The sequence below is a fragment of the Podospora pseudoanserina genome (assembly GCF_035222485.1).
Source record: "Podospora pseudoanserina strain CBS 124.78 chromosome 7 map unlocalized CBS124.78p_7.2, whole genome shotgun sequence".
NCBI lineage: Eukaryota > Fungi > Ascomycota > Sordariomycetes > Sordariales > Podosporaceae > Podospora > Podospora pseudoanserina.
In genome coordinates, this window is record NW_026946672.1 from 633380 (window position 1) to 652385 (window position 19006).

Below are 19006 nucleotides of genomic sequence, written 5' to 3' on the forward strand. Positions count from 1 at the left end.
GGTAACCCCACTTGGCGATGTCGTGATTGTGCGCCATCGCCATTTGTCATCCATCCCGCCTTGTCATGAGAGATAAGTACGAGGATATCATGGGTTTCGAGAGCTCTTGAAAGAGCGTCCTCAACACTGATTATTATTTTACCTCTCTGGTAACGAAACAATCCTTTGACTCTGTCAACATGGCTACCCCGAAGAAGCAGCTGCACCTCACAGCGTTTATGCGCCCAGTCTCGCTCCATACAGGAGCATGGCGCTACCCCGGTGCTGTTCCCAATGCCAACTTTTCTCTCCCGCATCTCAAGTCCTTCATTCAAAAGCTCGAAGCTGCCAAGTTCGATGCCTTCTTCATGGCCGATCACCTAGCAGTCTTGAACATGCCCATCGAGGCCCTGCAGCGATCTCACACCGTCACCTCCTTTGAGCCATTCACTCTTCTGTCCGCATTGTCCGCTGTGACAGAGAAGATCGGCCTCGCGGCCACAGCCTCGACTACATACGACGAACCGTACCACGTCGCCCGCCGCTTCGCCAGCTTGGACCACCTCTCCTCGGGCAGAGCAGCCTGGAACATCGTCACGACCGGCAATCCGGAATCTGCCAAGAATTTTGGGTTGGATGAGCACGTGGAGCATTCTGAGCGGTACAAGCGAGCCAGGGAGTTTTACGAGGTTGTCACTGGGCTGTGGGATAGTTTCGCGGACGACGCGTTCGACTCTCGGAGTCAGGAGTCCGGGATCTACTTTGATCCTTCCAAGCTTCACGTACTCAACCACAAAGGGGAGAGTCTCAAAGTGAGGGGGCCTTTGAACATTGCGAGACCGGTACAAGGGTGGCCAGTGATTGTTCAGGCTGGGCAGTCAGAGCCGGGGAAACAGCTTGCCGCAGAGACGGCAGAGGTGGTGTTTTGTTCGCCGAGGGATATTCAAGGTGCGAAGGAATTGTATGAGGATATCAAGGGAAGGGCAGAGAAGTATGGCAGGAATAGGGACAGCTTGAGGATCCTGCCGGCCGCCTTGGTGATTGTTGGTGATACGGTTCAGGATGCCAAGGAGAAGAGGTTGAAGCTTGATAGCCTGGTTCATTATGATAGCGCGATTGCCTCGCTGTCCATTGCTCTTGGTAGCGATGCTTCAGGGTTCGATCCTGATGGTCCACTGCCAGATGATATTGCAGACACCAACGCCAGCAAGACTGGGAGAGCAGGGGTTATCAAGCTCGCAAGGGATGAAGGCCTGACAGTCAAACAGCTTGCCCAAAGATATGGAGGTTATGCGGGGCTGGCCTTTGTTGGTACACCCCAGAGCATTGCTGACGAGATGGAGGAATGGCTGTCACAAGGGGCCGCAGATGGTTTTACTGTCACTTTCCCTTTTGTCCCCCAGGGAATAGATGATGTCACGCAGAGACTGGTTCCTGAACTTCAGAGACGGGGCTTGTTCAGAACTGAGTATGAGGGGAGTACTTTGAGGGAGCACCTTGGACTGTCCAGGCCGAACAATCGTTTCTTTACCTGAAACAGTAATGCACGTATGAAGGGGTCTTGCCTGATGGATAAATCCTTCAGTAATCAAATTTCCCACTTATGTCTGCCCTCAGTGGCTTTTGTTGAGAGTGGGAACCTGGCGGTTGAAGGCTGAAGCCCGGAATCTCGCGTCACCTGATGTGTAACGGTCTGTAACGGTTTTCCCTTTTTCTTTGCATCCGCTCTTTGGCAATCTCTAATAAAGTCTAATCAAGGTTTGATACACCTTCAGTCAGCAAAATACCTCCAAAAGGAATGAACATTTGCCTTTCTGCTCCTATCTACCAGACACTCCCATCCTGATCCTCAGTCAACAGTCGAGTTTTATAACCATCGATTTGTGCAAGGCAACAAAATGTCGAAGCGCACAGCGGCCAGGCTCGAGTCGACCGGCAGTGAGTCCGCCAGCGGCGATACCCAACCCTCCCAACCCCCATCTGCTAAAATACCCAAAACATCGAAAGATGATGATGGCACAACGGCAGGTCCTGGTCCATCCCGGGATCTTTGCCTTCTCAACCTTCCAGTCGACATTCTGACCATCATCTGTCACTTCATCCAAGAGCAGGATACCGCACCACCTGCACCACCCGTGGCTACCAGGACACCAGTCCAGAATGCCATTACTATTTACCCCCGGATCAGCATCGACGAATTCAGCGCCCCCCAAAACCAGTGTGGTTCAGCGGACAAGCCTCGCTTTTGAACTTTGCTACGACTTGCAAGTATCTTCGAGCAGTTTCCACGCCAGTCTTATATCGCCCGATCAATCCCAGCCACGGTCTTGCATCCAATGACTATTCTCATGAAGGGAATTTGAAGAAGCTAGTGACCATGAGACGCCCATGGGAAGAATACTGGACACTCTGCTAACAAAGAGTTCTCTCAATTTCGTACTCTCATCTCACGCCCTGAACTGTGGCACCTGGTGCGCCACGTTAATATACGGGTCGGCTATGAGGGCAAGTGTGAGAAGCGCACCTCCTATCTTCAAGAAAATTTTCAAGTGACCCACAAGAAAGGCCGACTCAGGTGTCTGTGGGAAAGTGATCTCGACCAGGATGATGAAGTGGCTCGCCGTAATCACCTAATGGCCCGGTCAACTTTCTATCGTCTGCTGCACGAGTACGACCTACCGTTAGAACCTTAGCTGTGCCCAAAGACTGGATGGGATATAGGTGTATCACGCCTCTGGCCATTCTCTGCCTCGCAAGACGGCTGCGTAGTGTCCCCAACATCCTCGACGCGGACTGTCAAGAACGAATCAATCCCCTTCCGAATGGAAACATCAGTGATGCCCAAGTCACCAATATTGTCCTCTGTCCTGATTTGGACACACTGGTTCTTGATGGTTCTTCTGCATACGATGCTCCACGGTCATGTCACCGTCCAGTCTTTTCCACTCGGCACTACTACGGCTGGAACCCAAAGATACTCTTGCTGGTAGCCGCCATGCCCAGCCTGAGGTTTCTTGAGCTCCGAAGGTTTACGTCCAAGCGCGCCTGGGGTTCTCTTCGGTGTACCAATCCAGCAGTAGCACTCCCCAAGACCCTTGTTTCCCTGACCCTGATGCACCCCGAAATCCTGCACAGGTACGCTCTCGACAGCATCCTCCGGTTTTGTCGTCATCTCACGAGACTTCGCAAGACGCTCATCGAGACGTGTAAATCCCTCGAGGGCTTCATGCTTTACTATGTAGACGGGCTGTGGTAGGAAGATCCAGTCGCATTTTGGTGAAGACGTCTCCCGGAAGAGATTTCCTGCACTGAGGGCCGGAACAAACTCTGGAAGAACAACTACCAACCCTTTGCGGGCATTGGTGACACTGCCCGCCCCGGAGCTGTTCAGAACCGGCGAGGTGAAGTTGATTGTCCAGGACAGACCAGGCGAGGATCCGGACAACGCCTAGACGGCGTTTGAACGGGAGGTGGGTTGGTGGCCGTGAGAGGAGAGGAAAACATAGTCACATCATAGGTGAGGGCAGTGTCGGACATAGCGCGCCAATAGCTGCAAGGCTATGATGTATGTAGGGGTCCTGTATGGACTGTGAAACAAGGAGAATTATTCAGACTGCATGAGGGAAAACAGATCAATCGTAACACAGAGACTTTGCATTGGATGGGCGGTAATTGTAATGGGCACGCGAGAACCTGTCCGTGGAGAAGTGATGTGCAGCATTTTCTTCCCCGGCCCATAAGCCACCAACCCTGGTCCAGCTGGACTATAGACCTCGAATAGGGAATCACTGGAGTTCAACGCCCGGAGATGGCACATCGACAGTCCTCGCTGATTCTTGGCGGAGCTCCTCACCGAAGCCTCATACGACTGCAGTCATGTATGTATGCAAGGCACCTCTATCTCCAGTTCCCAGGATACCGGAGACAAAGAGTTCGCAAGTCGCCGGATACAGAAACCCACGGCGGTATTCCGGCGATGTGAACCCTGAAACCAGAGGGTGTTCCTGGTACCAAGGATGACTTGCATCCTGTCTAATTTAGTTAAGTTAAGAGAGAGACGTCGTCCCAAAGACCATTTAAGGTAGTGGAGGGCAGCAAGTGCGGTATTTCTGCCAGGTGTGTTGACCTTTGTTCATCGCCAGAAAACATGGTAAGGCTCTCGGCGGTGAGGTGCTCGGTAACGGTTGTGGAACAGTGGTGACTTTCTGGGGCTGTCATTCGTTGGCGTTCGACATCTACACTGGTCTTGTCCGATGTAGCGCCGGCAGATTTGGGGGCTACGGAGTACTCCTGGGTGAATGAGGCCCATGTGTTGCAGATACCGGTATGCACGGCACAAGGCGACCAGAGACGGGCGTCTGTTGGGAAGTCTTAGATGATGTGCTGGGAGCCGTATCGGCGGATCATGAACCTTTTTGATGACCATCTCAAACGGTGAAGCCGTGATTGGACAAGGAAATATGTTCGTTGGTGCGCGAGCTGCCTTTTCACATCAAGCGCGTCTGCCGGCACTTTGTTCGAGGCGACCCCACGCTCACCACTGTTTTCCGGGGCCCTGCTAGCACGGCTACAGGGGACGGGAGTGGCTGTTCGCCTGTTTCTGCTCCCGTCCATCTCCCAGCCCAACGGTCCTCAACTAGCCCAAGCAGGAGTCGCCTAATTCCCAATCATCACCAAACCCTCACTTTCCACTCTCGCCCGGGCCGCCAGGTATGCCAAAATTTTGACAGCTACCACACCCGTCCTCCCGCTTTCACCGCCAAGCCATTGACAACTACATCGTTTTGTGGGGCTCAACCATGCTGGGTACATGCATTTGAGCATTTCCTCAGGGGGCCTCCCAGGAGACAACTACCACTTTCCACAATTTTTGATATGTTGTCTTGTGTGTGACTCGACGCTAGGACCAGTCAAAGGTACCCTCAACGCCACCACCCTCACAGCCGCCGTAAGATGTCTGGTCCACGAAGCCGAGTCAAGGATGGCCAAGGCCGCTTCGGCATGCCGTCTTATCGAGATGAGGCCTAATCAAGCCAGAGAGAAGCTCTCCAGAGTCCGACATGTCCCGTTTGGTTGTGGAGGCTCTGTTGGAAACAGAGGTATAAAGATGGACAAATATGCCATACCGGACGAGATAGAATGTGTAAGACACCTCCAGCCCAGTATCGGTTTCTAGGCCAGCCCATCTCACCATGGTAGACTACAACAACCCGTACGAGGACGGTCAGGAGGGGTGGGACCAGGGGTACTCGGACCAGCAGTACTTGAACCAGCAGTACTCGGGTACTAACATTCCCCGTACGACTTACATCGACCAGAACGCCCTCACATCTCTTGCCACCAACGCAGGACCTTCGTACCCATATCTCTCTACAGGTTCAGCTAGCCACGACGACCCAGGGTCCTACATACCGCCTCACCCTGGTCTCGCCACTCAACCCTGGGATATGGGACCATATCAAGCCTGGACAACATCGTCCTTACCTCCCACTACTACTTATACCATGACATCCGGCGCTTTCTCTGACCCCACTGCCACCGGCTTCCCGGACATTGCTCCCCTCTCGGACAGCTTGCCTCCCATCCCTGAGCAGTACGTTGTCCGCTGTTCACACTTTCTTTGCAAGATCAAGACCACTGACCCTTAAATATCAGACAGCTCGTGGAGTACCAGAGCGGCTACGACTACTCCTATGGCCAAGCTCCTCCTCGAGAACCCAGCTCATCCCCCTCCCAACTCAGATGTGACATCTGCAACGAGAACTTTGCAAATCAAAAGAACTGGGACCGTCACCTCACCTCTGAGAAGCACCTCAGCAACGTCGGTGAGGACGACCCCGACGTCCCAAAGTACAGATGCGCATGCACCTACTCGGTAGCTCGGAAGGACAACTACCGCCGGCACCTCAAGCACTGCGCCTTTCGTATCGACTTTGCTTATGTCTGCACCTGTGGGGAGCACACTCAGGACAAGGAGTATCATGAGCAGCATATCGACAATTGCGGACGCAAGAGACATAAGAAAGGGCACAAATGGTAGAACTTGGTTACCTACCTATTCTATGAAATAAGAGGTGGCAGCTCTGGAGCGGTCGACTTCATTTCTGTTTTCGTTTCACGGCTTTGTCTCAAGATTTTGGTCCCCACGGACTCGAGAACGTCAGTCGCTTCAGCAACAATTTCCCTTTACTTTTCGATTACGGTACCTATCAGCACACGGCTTTTATGATGACTTACGCCATTTTTTTTCCCCTTTCGATACGTATTCATTTTGTTTTTCATTTGTTACACGAGACGAGAGTGCCCGGGCATTTATGAGTTGGAAAGGGGGGGGGGGAGGGGGGAAGAGCTGTTCGGCGAGCAAGGGACTAATGAGGAGGAGGCAAATGGTACCATTTGAATGTCTATTAACATGTTTTCCTTTTTTCTTTTCTTTCTCCAATAATTACAATCGCTTTCCCACCCAATCAACCATGACAAGTGAACCCCCCCACCCCCGACTAACCCCTAAAATACCTCCCCTTATTCACCACCGGCGCCTCAGTCCTCTTCACAGCACCACCGGTCCACTTCTGCGTAACCGTACTCCTCACCACAACAACCGGCGTCCCATCCGCCCGGCTCATCATCTGCTGCTGCTGCTCATGCCCCACCGGCCTCGCCTGAGGCGCCACCGTCGGCCCAGGAACCACATACCCCGTCAAGCTCGTCGACACATCAATCAAAATCCCCTCGTCCGTCTCATTGTAGAACCCCCTCGCATCGAAACTGTCCAGCTTGAACGGTTGCGGGACCGGCACAGCCGGCACAGGCGCCTCCACCCAAAGGTTCATACAAACTGGGTAATTCTGCGCGCCTCCCTTGTCCTTGGCGAAGTGAAGCGCGATGATCTCGTGACGGAGGACATAGGGTCCCGGCTTCAACCCACGCGGGATCTCCACCTGCCACGAGTTATTCCTCGCGATCATCACGTCCGTCGCCCACTTCCCCGCCGGACTTCCCCATGTCCCTGGCTCTCCCGGCACGAGGACAGGGTCGGAGTCGTCGAGCTTGGTCCAGCGGAGGTTTGTCTTGGAGACAGATCCGCACCCGTCAGCGGTGTTGAGGCAGGGGGCGATGTAAGCCAGCACCGGGCCGACGTGGCCGATCGGCCAGCCGTTCCACTGGATGTGAACCTTTTCCCCCGCCCGAACGGGGGCGTGGGCCGAGGGGGGAGCGCCGGACTTGTGGCAGATGATCTCGGCCGAGGCGTACTCTGCCGGGCCGACGTAGCCGTCGTCGGCGTTGGAGGAGGACCAGCCTACCCGGTTGGGGAAGTTGGCGATGTTGGGGCGGGGGTCGAAGCCGTTGTAGAGCACGCCGTTGACGAGTATGTGGGCGAGGTGGGAGTGAGCCAAGGCTTGGGAGGCTGCGGCTCCCAAAAGGAGGAGGGAGGTCGAAAGGGAGGGCATGCTGTCAGATTATGCAGGTTGCCGGGAGCCGAAAAATAATCAACAGCAGGAAAAGGGGGGGGGAGGGATGGGAATAAAAGATGTGAGCTATAGGGTTCAGTCCTTTGAGAGTGAGCTGACCAGGCGGCTATTGTTGGCGGCAAGTAGACAAGACAGCCCAGCCTGTTGTGTTGGGATGACAAGCAAATCCAGATATTGGGGTGCAGAGGCGGTTGATATTTATCCTTATTGGAGACAATAACATGATGATCTGGAGCTGGCTTGCCGAGTGGGCTCCGCATGATCGTTCTGCTAAGAGATTCAAATTGCATCTCACGCCTCTTCCCGTTCCCTGTTGCAGAGAAAGAAGGCACGGTTCGGCCGTAATGCGGTCTCTTGCCGTCTTGTCGATGATGAAGCCTGGTTGCTGGGATCCATCGTGGTGTTTGTTCTGTCAGGGGTCCACTTACACAGTGGGTTGCCAACATTGTACATGGAAAAAGACCATGGTGTTTGCTCTGCAATGCCTCTTTTGGGAAAATGCAAGGTTAGGAACCAAGGACCGAGGACTCCCGCCGATCTCCCCACCGAATCCTCACCTCATGATCCTAAACAATGAATCCTTGAGACGTTGCGGACACCAACAAAGAGAGAAATGGTGATGATCCGGCAGGGAGGGGCAGAAAAGACTTGTCACGGAAGGGAGCGTTGCGTTATTTGTCCAATTCAGTTAGTGTCATTTGTCCCATCTGCCACGCCGGATAAAACGTCTCTTGTTCTTCAGGCTTGAATGGGCCGGTAGTCAAGTGTGGATCCGCGGATCAACACACTCACGCCGCTGTTTTCTGGGGAATGTGGGGCTCGAATTCATCTATCTGAGATGCTGCTTGTTAGTTACCTGTTCCGTGTTTGAGGGTTTTCAAATGATGTACAAAATGCGGCAGTTTCTCTCGGCGGGAAAATACCCACTGCAGTTGAGCTAGTTTTCTTTTTGATTTTGATTTGGAGTCATTCTTTCAACTATACACTCGAGAAAGTTTCTTCGGTCTTGGAATCGATATCCAGCCCCTGCACCATGTTCCCCCACGCAGACTTCCTCACCCCCATGGAACACACCTGACACCGGTTCTGGAATCTGTGCCGCTAATGGAAATGCACATCATTGACCGGTCTCTCTCAAAGGATGCGGCACAGGAGGCCTATTGCCAAGTCGGGGAACTGTCCAGGGCAGCCTTGGTAACCCATCGCTTGCATGGTGCCAATCAGGAAGCCAGGCACAGGGGGGCCGACAACGACATATGGCCTAGGGGCGGTTTATATAGGGCTGGTTTTCATGCAGCTGCCTTATGGGTACCAAACCTGACCTCACTCATGGTGAACGAGGAGACCCGAGTGAATGGGATCCAGGTCCAGACCTGCTTCCATGCCATCACTGTTGATCTCTCGAAGACGACGTCAAATCCGCATCATGTCAGAAAATTTTGTTGGTTGTTACTCATTTCTTGGTACCCATCCTCACTTGATCCTGTTTCGCCCTCTCTGTCCTGTCGCCATTCCCCTGACATCAACCAAGAATTCACCTACCCGGCGAGACCCTGCAAACCTGTCCCTCAACATGCCGACCCCAACGGACATTTTCACTCTTGCCTCCAACCCCAGCCATGTGGTGGGCGTGGTATTCTGGTTTCCAAACAATGACCACTGCGGTTCACCAACATGGATCCAAGGATGCCATGCCATCCAACCTCCCTCCCAGACCTCCCTCACCGAAACCTCGTATCCCCTCACCTCCTCACCTACCACCCCAACCAACCAGCCAAAAACCCCGAATCTCCGCTTGCGTAACAACGGAAAGGCCCCTCCCTTCCAGTTTCATGCCCGCCAAAGTTCCACAACATATCGGGCTTATAATCGGCTTCCGTTCGCGGGAGTCGGTGCGTTCTAACCCGTGTGGCTTGCCTGGGGGTGGTGTGATCCCGAACGCCACGAGAGATGTGGCTTTCAGGAGTTTGGTCCCTGGGAAATGGCTGACCGAGATAGTATCGAGACTGGTTTTGAATCGATAGACGCGGTGGGAAGGGCCGGAGGACCCGGTTCACCGTTCAAAGCACGCCGAACAACATTCTTTGTGAGCCAAGAAAGGAAGATGCACCTAGGCAGCCAAGAGTTGGCCGCCTTTAAGACCACCCCAGGCCAAATTTGAAAAGAGATCTTGTTCAGCACTCCGCTGGAAAGGAAGTAGGAACCGTACCAAAAGACAAAGAACCAATCTATTGTGCTTTCAAGTTTGAAACCAAGAACAGAAAAATCCATTAAGCTAAATAATTAAATCATTAAACGCCATATGCTTGTGTCAATCCCAAGTTCCCAACCCCATCTTCCTAGCCCCACGTTTGGTCGACGAGCTGCCCCAAAGGATACCCAAATATATACATGCCCCCACCCCCTCCACAACCATCACACGGTCAAAATATCATATCATCCGAAGCGGAAGCCTTTTGTTTGTAATCCCCCTTTTGTGTGTCCCTCCTTTCATACATACCATCCACTCTCCGTCATATCTTACCACCTCCAAGAACAAAACAAAAAGTAATGCACAATATACAAATTATACCCATTCAGTATCAACAACGGCAGCGTGTGATACCAAGGAAAGTCATTCTTTAACCTGTACGTCACCGCGCTAATCACACCGCCGATCGTCAGTATCGTCCAGAACCAACAGAGCAGTCTCATGTTTCTGAACTTGTTGCTCTTCTTGTGCGCCTTCTTGTCGCCCGACGCCGCCCAGAGGAGCTCAATCCCAAACAGGCGGTCCTTGATGGCCGTGAGGTAGGCGTACGACTGGACTATCATGACGTGCTGGACGTTGAAGCCGTATTTGGCCTTGGCCCAGAAGCGGAAGAGCAGGGAGCCGTAGATGATGGAGGGGATGGCGAAGGCGAGGTTGTAGTACTTGAACCATTCGGGGCGGAAGATGAGGAGGAGGGTGCCCGGGATGGGGGAGATGAAGATTCCGAGGGAGACGGCCGAGTAGTAGAGGAGACCTGTTGATGTCAGCATTGATCGCAGTAAAGGGATGGGAAAACGTCGAGGGTAAACACACCACAGAGATAGCAAACCTTCTGAATGAAGGAAAGGTTCGAAGTCCAGAAATGCTTGGTCGTCAGGAGCGTCGTGCTGCCTCTGGCCCAGCGCATCTGCTGCGAGAAAAAGGAGCGTGGGGTGTTGGGGCAGATGCCCGTCGCCAAGCAGAGAGGCACGTACTTGACCTTCCAGCCGCGGTCAACAGCACCGAAACTGCATCTCGTTAGCCCCATTGTCATCTCCCGTCAACAGCCAGAGCAGTCAAGACTCACCCAGTATGAACATCCTCCGAAAACCCAATCTCGGCCGTCCCTCCCACCTCGACCAGCGCCTCCCTCCTGTACACGGCATTGCTCCCCACACAAATCGACGCACCCCATTTGTTCCGGTTCACCTGCACCACGCGATAAAACAACTCCTGGGTCGCTCCAGCACCCTGCTCAACCCAAGTCTGGTCATCAGTCACCCTGAAAAACTGCGGACTCTGGATGATAGCCGTCTTAGGATCCGCCATGTGCTCAACAACAAGCTCCTTGAGGAAATCGGGACGAGGGCAGAAATCAGCGTCAAAGATGGCAAAGAACTCCCCCTCCGTCCTGGCAAAAGCCCACCGGAGGTTGCCCGCTTTGCGCAGCCTTGGACGGTCCTCACGGACAATGTAGTTGAAGCCGTACTTCTCTGCCAGAGCCTTGATGGCCGGTTGGTCACCATCGTCAAGGACATAAACCTTGAGCTTTGCCGCGGGCCAATCAAGCTTGATGACGTGCTGGTAGGTGTTCTCGATAATCTCCAAGGGCTCAGAGCAGCAAGGCAGGTAGACATCCACCGTCGGGGCAGTCTCATCGTTGATCGGATACTTCTCGACCAGCTCCCGGTGGCTCTTGTAGTCCCAATCCTTGCCGACCACACCGACAAAGTACGAGATGATGAGGTAGACGTTGAGGAAGCCGACAAAGACACCGTACCAGGCGAAAATGGGCGCGCAGACGGAGAAGAGCCACATGCCAGCCGAGAGGGTGAAGAAGGAAAAGAGGCCAAAGATGTAGAGCGGGATGCGGTTCGTGTGCAGGTACATCATCTTCTCCTCGTCGGTTGGGCCGGTGGGGAAGACCAAGCCTGGTTCCTCCCTTGGGCAGTAGGTCTCCCGAAAGCGTTCATAGAGACGCTTGAATGGATTCCTGGATTTCTTTCTGGGCGTAGCGGCTGCCTCCTCGCCGGCCTTCTCCGCGTCAGTAGAAGAGAAAGCAACAGGCTGGGTGCCCTTCTCAACGTCAGCACCGGCCTTTTCATTGAACACTTCCTCCTGTGATAAAGCGGCAGTCTGCTGAACATGTTAGTATCTGGTTCAACCTTGAATCAGGAAGCAGATTGCTTACGATTGTCTCCCCCTTGATTGTTTGTGTTGGGGGCGGCCGTGTCAGTGCTCTTGCAGGAGGGGTGACATCGGCAACGGGGAGGTCCTGAGTTGGCCAGCGTTAGTACATCGTACGGCGATATTAACCATGGTTGCACTTACTCCAGATGTCCTCCTCGAAGACGCACTCTGTGCTGACGAGTCCACATCTGATGGGTCTCTGAAAGGATCTGGAGTGGCCAGGCTTAAACTGGAACTCGGGGTCTCTGGTATCTCGGGCCGAAGCTGATCCTGACGAGGCGCCATCCCGATCTATAGCTGCGCCTGTATCGGCAGCGAGGCTGGAAAGGGGAAGGGAAAGAAAGAAAAGACTGGTCGTGGAGAGGACGACCGACCACGCAGGTGGGAAAGATCGAAAGGGAAAGAAGAACACAAGAGAGAGACTTGCAACCCAGACGGAGAAAAGAACGACCGTGTGAGGTGTGCAACGCACGACAAGGCCACGATATAAGACGAGCAGCTTCACGGGGGACAGGCCGGCTGCTTCTCTTCAACGATCTGTGATCCAAGACGGCGGACAGTTGCGGTGACGTTTGCTCGGTACGACGCCGGCAGTGGCTGCCAGACGATCTCGCCGAAGAGGGAAGACACTATTGAAGCTGAAGAGCTAGGGGGGTAAAAGATACCATCCCACGCCTGCTCAAAACGGAGGGCGATCACTTGATAGGGGAAGTGACGTGGTCCCCGGGCCCTGGTCCGTAGAGAAAGAAGCGCCAACCTGAAATGGTAGCCCGCTAAACTTCGGCAAAAGAAAACAACGGGCAGACGGCCGGTACGCGAGAGAAAAGAGACATGCAGCAGAAGAACACAAAGAAAGAAAAACATGAGATGGAAATTCTGCGGAAATTTCGACACACTGCGGAAGGGCTGCGGGACATGAACATGGGGCCACTGCAGGTACCCATTAGCCAGGATGTGGGATCCGCGAAGGCTAGCCTTTCTGATTAGACGACGTTATAATAGTACAGCACCAACACTTCCGATGATCGACATGTTCAACACTACCAACCATGTCCATGACCATGATGCTGCTCGAGTGTCTGGGGCGGCCCGAGCAGCACCTGACTTGGACTTAGGGAGCTCCTCGGGCGGCAGTGTTGGGGCTGCTCCGGTGTCGAGCACCATATCAAAGTCCGTGGCCGAAAAGGTGACATTTTCCACAGAACGGAATGCTTCTGATCCAAAAGCCACCACGCCGACAAACGAGCCGGCTGAGACAAGGCCTTCGCGCCAGAGGTATTGCAAAAGGGGCGAGACCTCTGCCGAGAAGCTCAGCGCGTTTCCCTCGGCCACCCACGAGAATACGTTGGTACCTCTCTGGTTTTTTCCGTAGTACAAGGTGCTAGGGCAGCCACGTTAGCGGGAATCTGTAATGACTGGCCAACTGATGAGTGAGTCCAAACAAAAACAACATACAAGTCCACATTGCCCAAGGTGAGACTTATGCGAGGTCTGTTTTCGTTCCATCCAAGAGGCTGCGCATGTCCAAATCTCCCGAGCCAAATCATGATTTCCGTCTCGGCCATTGTTTCCTTGACAGACTTGTCCGCATTGCGATCAGCAAACATGTCGAAGGCCACATTGGCCGTCACATCAAGGTCGGCCAAGGCTGAGGTATCAACACTCAGTCTCGGTGCCGGTGTCGATCCCGCCCCCATGGACCATTTCCCTGTCAGATGCATTGCCGAGATGTTGGATAGCGTGACGGGGAGAGCCGGGGCTGTCAGCTTAACGTGGGGGTAGGAGTGCACCGTATCCGCCGCCGAGGGCCATTTCCAAGTGGCATCAAAGGCCGGCGGTGAGTCTCGAACCTGGGAATCCTGGTCAGCCCTGAGAACCGTGATAGCCAGTCAGGTGGGTGGGGGGGAGAGACAAGACAAGACACGGGGCCAAGACTCGGGGGCGGGAAGGGGAGTAGGGGAAAAAGCAGGAATCCGCTCACGTACCGACATGCACTGAAAGCCCTGGCCGTCAGGATTCCACGCGTTTGGAACATCTGGTGTCGAGTGAGCCGTGCTTGCTCACTGTCGAAGGGATCTGATTGGGTACTCACATATCAACTCGCCCGATCGGCTCGTATAAGTCTTTTGGTTGCAGACGGTTGCATCGTACGAGCCAGAGCTTGCAGAAGTCTGTTTGATGCATAATAGAACCAGGACAATTGCGTGGCCCAGGCACTGCATCGTGTTGACGGAGTGTAACTCGGGGCAAATGGGCGCGGTTGTCGTGGATGTTCCAGGTTGTCAGAGATGTCAGGGAACAGGACAGTGCTCCGTACTGATAAAGCAGGGCCAAGCTGACACCGGGCTCTCTGCGTCCCCCGGCCGTCCTCGTATGCCACCGTGATGCACACTGCCCAGCCCGCTAGAGACCCAGACAGACAGGTCCAATCAGCCCCAGCCGCAAGATTGATCTGGCGCGCACCACTGGCGGATGTTCCACTGCCTTCAAGCGCTGTCGGGCTCAGGGGCGACGCAACACACCTCGGGTTGGCCCCTGCGTGTTACGGAAGCTGCTGGGTGCTACAGCAGGCGCCACCACGAGCTACTACACATAAACGCCCCTTCTCCCGTGCCGAGTCCGGCACGAGGTAAGTCAGGAACATGAGACTGCAAAGATAACTACAGGTAGACAGAGAGACCTTTCGTCCCTCCTCTCAAGTCCAGCCTGATGGCCCACGGCTGTCGGTTGCGATTGTGGAATAGTAAGGTTCGCCCGTCAGCAGGGGGAAAAAGCCGCCATTTGCCTCGATAAAATGCTCAGATCGACAACACTATCTGTGATATTGCCAAGTCATCCCAGTAAAGCCCGCCAAGAGATGTTGGGCCTGGAGATCCGAACCCCTGAAAAGCCAATGGCATGTCGCGGATCGGCAAACCAAGATAGGCGGCCTGAGCCGCACCAGCCCAGCACGGGATAGTGATCGTCTGGCAGACGCCAATGAACGCCAATGGTGCCATCAAATAAGTGCTCTGGCACTACTGGACAATTCCTTTTTTCTCTTCCCAGTCTATCCCACCTCGAGTTTGTCAGTGGCTTTTACGCCAAGACGGAAATCTTGGTTGTCTCATGAGACAGCACACCCGCGCAATTCCCCAGGTCGGGCCTTTCGGGCAACACCATGTACGGTACAGAATACTTCCCCGAGAGATAACGGGTCAATGCATCCGAGCCCAGCCGCCAACTGCAGCCAGCATCCGGCTTGGGTCTGCCGACACTTCAGCAGCCATCGAGATCCTTGGACCTTCCGTTTGTATTCTGGCCTGTCCGAAAGAGGAAGCGAAGGTGCTATGCCGGACAGACTCATCCGGGAGACAGGATCATCAGCACTGGGAGCGGTGACTTGGTGAGGGTGATGGCATCGGCGTTTCCTTGATCCAAGGCTGCCTGTTGACGATGATCTCGATAGCTGAGATCTGTTTGCTTCAGGGGTTCGAGGAATGGGGCCCGCAACGGCGTGGGTGGGCATACACAGCATTAGTCCGGAGGTGTGTCTTGACCAATGTTATTGCTGGCGTTATTCCGATGGGCAGAGAAGGACCGCCATTGACGTACTTGCTGGGTGTAATGGTATATATGTTCATCCTTTGATCATGCCGAGCTTTTCGCGCCGAGAATTGTTCACTTCGTCTGCTGCATTGTATTACCAAGACGACTCTTGAAGAACCATAGGTCCTGCAGCAGAAAGCCTTTTTGTCTGAGCCGCCGAAACACGGAAGCCAAAGCTGCCCATGGACGCCTCCAGCTCACCAGCAAGGCCCAAGATGCTCCCTCGACTCCCGAGGTCGTTACCAAGCTCACACTCGATAGCGTCCACCTTTAGTCCGGGGAGCTCGACACCAGGATCATGGACAGTGAGCCCGTGGAATCGAGATACACCAGACACCTCGCCTCCCAGCTCCGACGCTGGCTCTCCTAAGCTCCAGGCCAAACAAGCAGATGATAGTGGGAGGATCTCTCCGGTAGAGGGCTCACTCGACGGGCAGCCGCGTTTTGGGGTCGTACGCAGTATCTGCTTCGTCGGCGCTGGTTTCGTCGGTATGTCGTTGCCTATCCCTGCTGTTTGGGACCCATTGAGACTGACATGTTGACAGGAGGACCGACGGCTGCTGTCATTGCCTACCACAACCCACAGATCCAGGTCAATGTCGTCGACCTTAACGAGGAACGAATCAAGTCGTGGAACTCGGCCCATCTTCCCATCCACGAGGATGGCCTGCTCAAAGTGGTACGAACGGCACGAGACGGCGCGCTGAACAAGACACTGGTACTGCCCGGACTGCCCAGGGCTATCGAATTGAAGCAACGGCAGCCCAACTTGGTATTCTCGACCCGTGTGGTGGACGCTATCGAGGAAGCCGACATCATTTTCATCTGCGTCAACACGCCCACAAAAACACACGGTATTGGCGCGGGTTCCATGGCTGATGTGAGCGCGATTGAAAGCGCAACGCGGACTGTGGCCAAGCATGCCAAGGAAGGAGCCATCATTGTTGAGAAGAGTACTGTTCCATGTGGAACCGCACAGATGATCCAGGATATTGTGAGTCGCTGCCATGTAGTCTGAACCGGAGGCAGTTTGCTGACTTAAAAACACAGCTTCGATACTACCGGCCAGATGTCGAGTTTGAGGTGCTTTCCAACCCGGAATTCCTAGCCGAGGGCACGGCTGTGGAAAACCTCATGCACCCTGACCGAATTCTTATCGGTAGTGCCCAGACACTTGCAGGTCTCCGTGCTGCCACCGTTGTCAAGGACGTGTACGGAGCTTGGGTGCCTGCGGCTCGCATCGTGACTGTCAACACCTTCAGCAGTGAGCTGGCCAAGCTTGTGGCAAACACCATGCTTGCTCAGCGTATCAGCAGTGTCAATGCAGTCAGCGCCATGTGCGAGGAGCTTGGGCTTGGAGCAGACGTCGAAGACGTCAGCCTCGCCATCGGAAAGGACGCACGACTGGGTTCCAAATTCCTCCAGGCTGGCGTGGGATTTGGGGGCTCCTGCTTCGAAAAGGATATCCTCAACTTGGCCTATCTTGCAAGGGAGCTCCATCTTGATGTGGTGGCCGACTACTGGCTTGCTGTGCTGAGAATGAATGAAGACCAACGGCGGCGCTATGCTCGCAATGTTGTGCGCGAGCTCAACGGGTCACTTCGAGGGAAGAAGATTGCCATCCTAGGATTCGCCTTCAAGGATGGTACTAATGACACGCGCAACAGCATTGCTGTTCACGTCATCAAAGATCTGGCCATGGAGATGCCGCGCGAGATTGCCATCTTCGATCCCGGCTGTGCGTCGGCCGAGATCCGTGAAGAGGTCGAGAAGGCGGGCTTGACCGCAAGCCAGCTCGAGCGCATCAAGATCTTGACCAACTGGAGGGATTGCGTCCAGGAAGCAAGTGCCGTGTGTATCCTGACACAGTGGAAACAATTCCGGGGCCGCAAGCTTGGCTCGGCCACGTCTAGCAACAAGAAGGCACGGAAACTGGCAGCTGACTGGGCGACAAGCTGTGTGGCAGACAAAGCTGATATCAGCGAAATGGACATCTTGGCACTGGAGGAGCTCGTGAGAGACAAGTCGTCGGCGACTACCGGTGATGACCCATTGGAAAGACTGGCACCGCTTGCGCCCTGTCCCGAAGAGTGTTCACATTGCCGCATCGGGAGCGCAGAGGCTCATGATCAGGAGCCAGTGGACTGGGCCGAGGTGGCCGGCATGATGCAGGAGCCGCGCTGGGTGTTCGATGGGCGGAATGTGGTGAACAGGCTGGAGCTCCAGAGTCTTGGTTTTAGAGTGAGGGGTATCGGAAAGGGTTTTTGAGGATGGAAAATGGGTAATGGTAGATTTCAGGACGGGAGTTTGGCGTCATCCCCATGTTGTAATTGCGTATGAATTCTTCTTGTATATCGGGCTTTTAATCGGTTTTGGTTGTTGAAATTGAAGGATAGGTTCCGGATTTGCGATGGCAGCTTTGGGTGCAGGGTTCAGGGTGCAGGTGATGTCAGGTTAGAGTTGAATTGGGGTAGGCTGTTAGTGCAATACTGAGCTGTTCGCTTAAATTAGTGCCGTGGGTTGTCCAAAATTAACAGTGCGCTCCCGCCCATCCCCCTGCCCGTTCTGTGCTTGGCAAGTCCTTCAGCCCGATCCTGTCTCAACAACCTCACCAACGGGCAGTCTCGATACGTTTCTCCGGGCAGTGTTTGTAAACAGCAACTGCCGCTCCGAATATCGCTAGCCCACCGTGTTATCAATTTGACACGACATCTTCACAGCCTGACAATACACCATGGCAATCTGGTGCAAGCTGCCGACTGCCGTCGAAAATGCCCAGCCAGATAAGCGACCAGAACAGCCGGCCGGGCGGTCTGTCTGTCAGAGACCTAGAACCACCTGTTACCAACAGCAACAACACCTCAGTCTGTAACCCGGGGCATGGTAACAGGTCACACCAGCATCCCACTGAATAGGCATTCATATACGGCGATAGCATTGGGCTCCAGTGAAGGCGTACAGGGCCGCCTCCAGCAATAACGTTCCCCGACTTTCCATATTGGTGTTGACATGTTTCGACAGCCGTCACGCCACGATGGTTCGGCCGATACGCCCGGCTTTCCCGCCGATGCATCTTCCCGTGGCTAAAAGCAAGAGCCTCATTGTGCTTCCATGACCACAGCCGAACGGAAGAGCCCCGAACGCAAGCTATGGACAACATCTGCTATTTTGTACCTTGGCTAGGCTTCCATCGGGGAGAAAAGAGGGTAAGGAGATGTGTCACGACGTCAAGGGACAACCCAAGAAGGACAAGCAAGGCTATCTTGACCGAAACGCATCACCAGATCATCTCAACGTTGGCATGACGTTTAACTTAGCAGATGGCTCTCTCGTGTTCGAACACATCTGCCCTGTTATCTGAAGGCTCATCAGTGGAACTCGGTGGCAAACTCGGCCAGAGGGAACCAAATATTGGGGGTGTATAGATGACGACGATCAACTACACTCTCTCGGGGCAGGCTTGGCAGGGTCCAGCAGGAGCGCAATATTTTTACGAGTCTCAAGACGACTCCTGGTGTTTCTTTATCACGTCGGATGATACAAGAGA

At 54.2% G+C, this 19006-nt stretch overlaps 7 protein-coding genes across 7 annotated transcripts; 4 read left to right on the forward strand and 3 right to left on the reverse strand.

Moving 5' to 3' along the window:
• Nucleotides 1–179: 179 nt before the first annotated feature.
• On the forward strand, nucleotides 180–1514 carry QC764_703400 (uncharacterized protein; the record flags this gene model as incomplete). The annotated part of the gene is made up of 1 exon (XM_062949999.1): nucleotides 180–1514. One exon carries the CDS (start codon nucleotides 180–182, stop codon nucleotides 1512–1514), a length of 1335 nt encoding a protein of 444 aa, XP_062795948.1.
• A 363-nt stretch (nucleotides 1515–1877) lies between these two features.
• QC764_0111260 (uncharacterized protein) lies at nucleotides 1878–2228 on the forward strand (the record flags this gene model as incomplete). Its single annotated transcript, XM_062941172.1, has 1 exon — nucleotides 1878–2228. The coding sequence occupies one exon, from the start codon at nucleotides 1878–1880 to the stop codon at nucleotides 2226–2228; it is 351 nt and encodes a 116-aa protein (XP_062795949.1).
• A 2387-nt stretch (nucleotides 2229–4615) lies between these two features.
• QC764_703393 (uncharacterized protein) lies at nucleotides 4616–6444 on the forward strand. The gene is made up of 2 exons (XM_062949998.1): nucleotides 4616–5572; nucleotides 5635–6444. Exons 1-2 carry the CDS (start codon nucleotides 5172–5174, stop codon nucleotides 6017–6019), a joined length of 786 nt encoding a protein of 261 aa, XP_062795950.1. The 5' UTR covers nucleotides 4616–5171; the 3' UTR covers nucleotides 6020–6444.
• A 35-nt stretch (nucleotides 6445–6479) lies between these two features.
• On the reverse strand, nucleotides 6480–7430 carry QC764_703390 (uncharacterized protein; the record flags this gene model as incomplete). Its single annotated transcript, XM_062949997.1, has 1 exon — nucleotides 6480–7430. One exon carries the CDS (start codon nucleotides 7428–7430, stop codon nucleotides 6480–6482), a length of 951 nt encoding a protein of 316 aa, XP_062795951.1.
• A 2351-nt stretch (nucleotides 7431–9781) lies between these two features.
• Nucleotides 9782–12156, reverse strand: QC764_703380 (uncharacterized protein; the record flags this gene model as incomplete). The annotated part of the gene is made up of 5 exons (XM_062949996.1): nucleotides 9782–10456; nucleotides 10516–10709; nucleotides 10769–11817; nucleotides 11873–11956; nucleotides 12013–12156. 5 exons carry the CDS (start codon nucleotides 12154–12156, stop codon nucleotides 9972–9974), a joined length of 1956 nt encoding a protein of 651 aa, XP_062795952.1. The 3' UTR covers nucleotides 9782–9971.
• Nucleotides 12157–12864: 708 nt separating this feature from the next.
• Nucleotides 12865–18330, reverse strand: QC764_703370 (uncharacterized protein; the record flags this gene model as incomplete). The annotated part of the gene is made up of 4 exons (XM_062949995.1): nucleotides 13964–18330; nucleotides 13857–13906; nucleotides 13327–13730; nucleotides 12865–13252 (listed from the first exon to the last, which is right to left on the reverse strand). Exons 1-4 carry the CDS (start codon nucleotides 14091–14093, stop codon nucleotides 12865–12867), a joined length of 972 nt encoding a protein of 323 aa, XP_062795953.1. The 5' UTR covers nucleotides 14094–18330.
• On the forward strand, nucleotides 14274–17982 carry QC764_703360 (uncharacterized protein). Its single transcript, XM_062949994.1, has 3 exons — nucleotides 14274–15948; nucleotides 16005–16453; nucleotides 16510–17982. The coding sequence occupies exons 1-3, from the start codon at nucleotides 15642–15644 to the stop codon at nucleotides 17725–17727; spliced, it is 1974 nt and encodes a 657-aa protein (XP_062795954.1). The 5' UTR covers nucleotides 14274–15641; the 3' UTR covers nucleotides 17728–17982.
• Nucleotides 18331–19006: the final 676 nt, after the last annotated feature.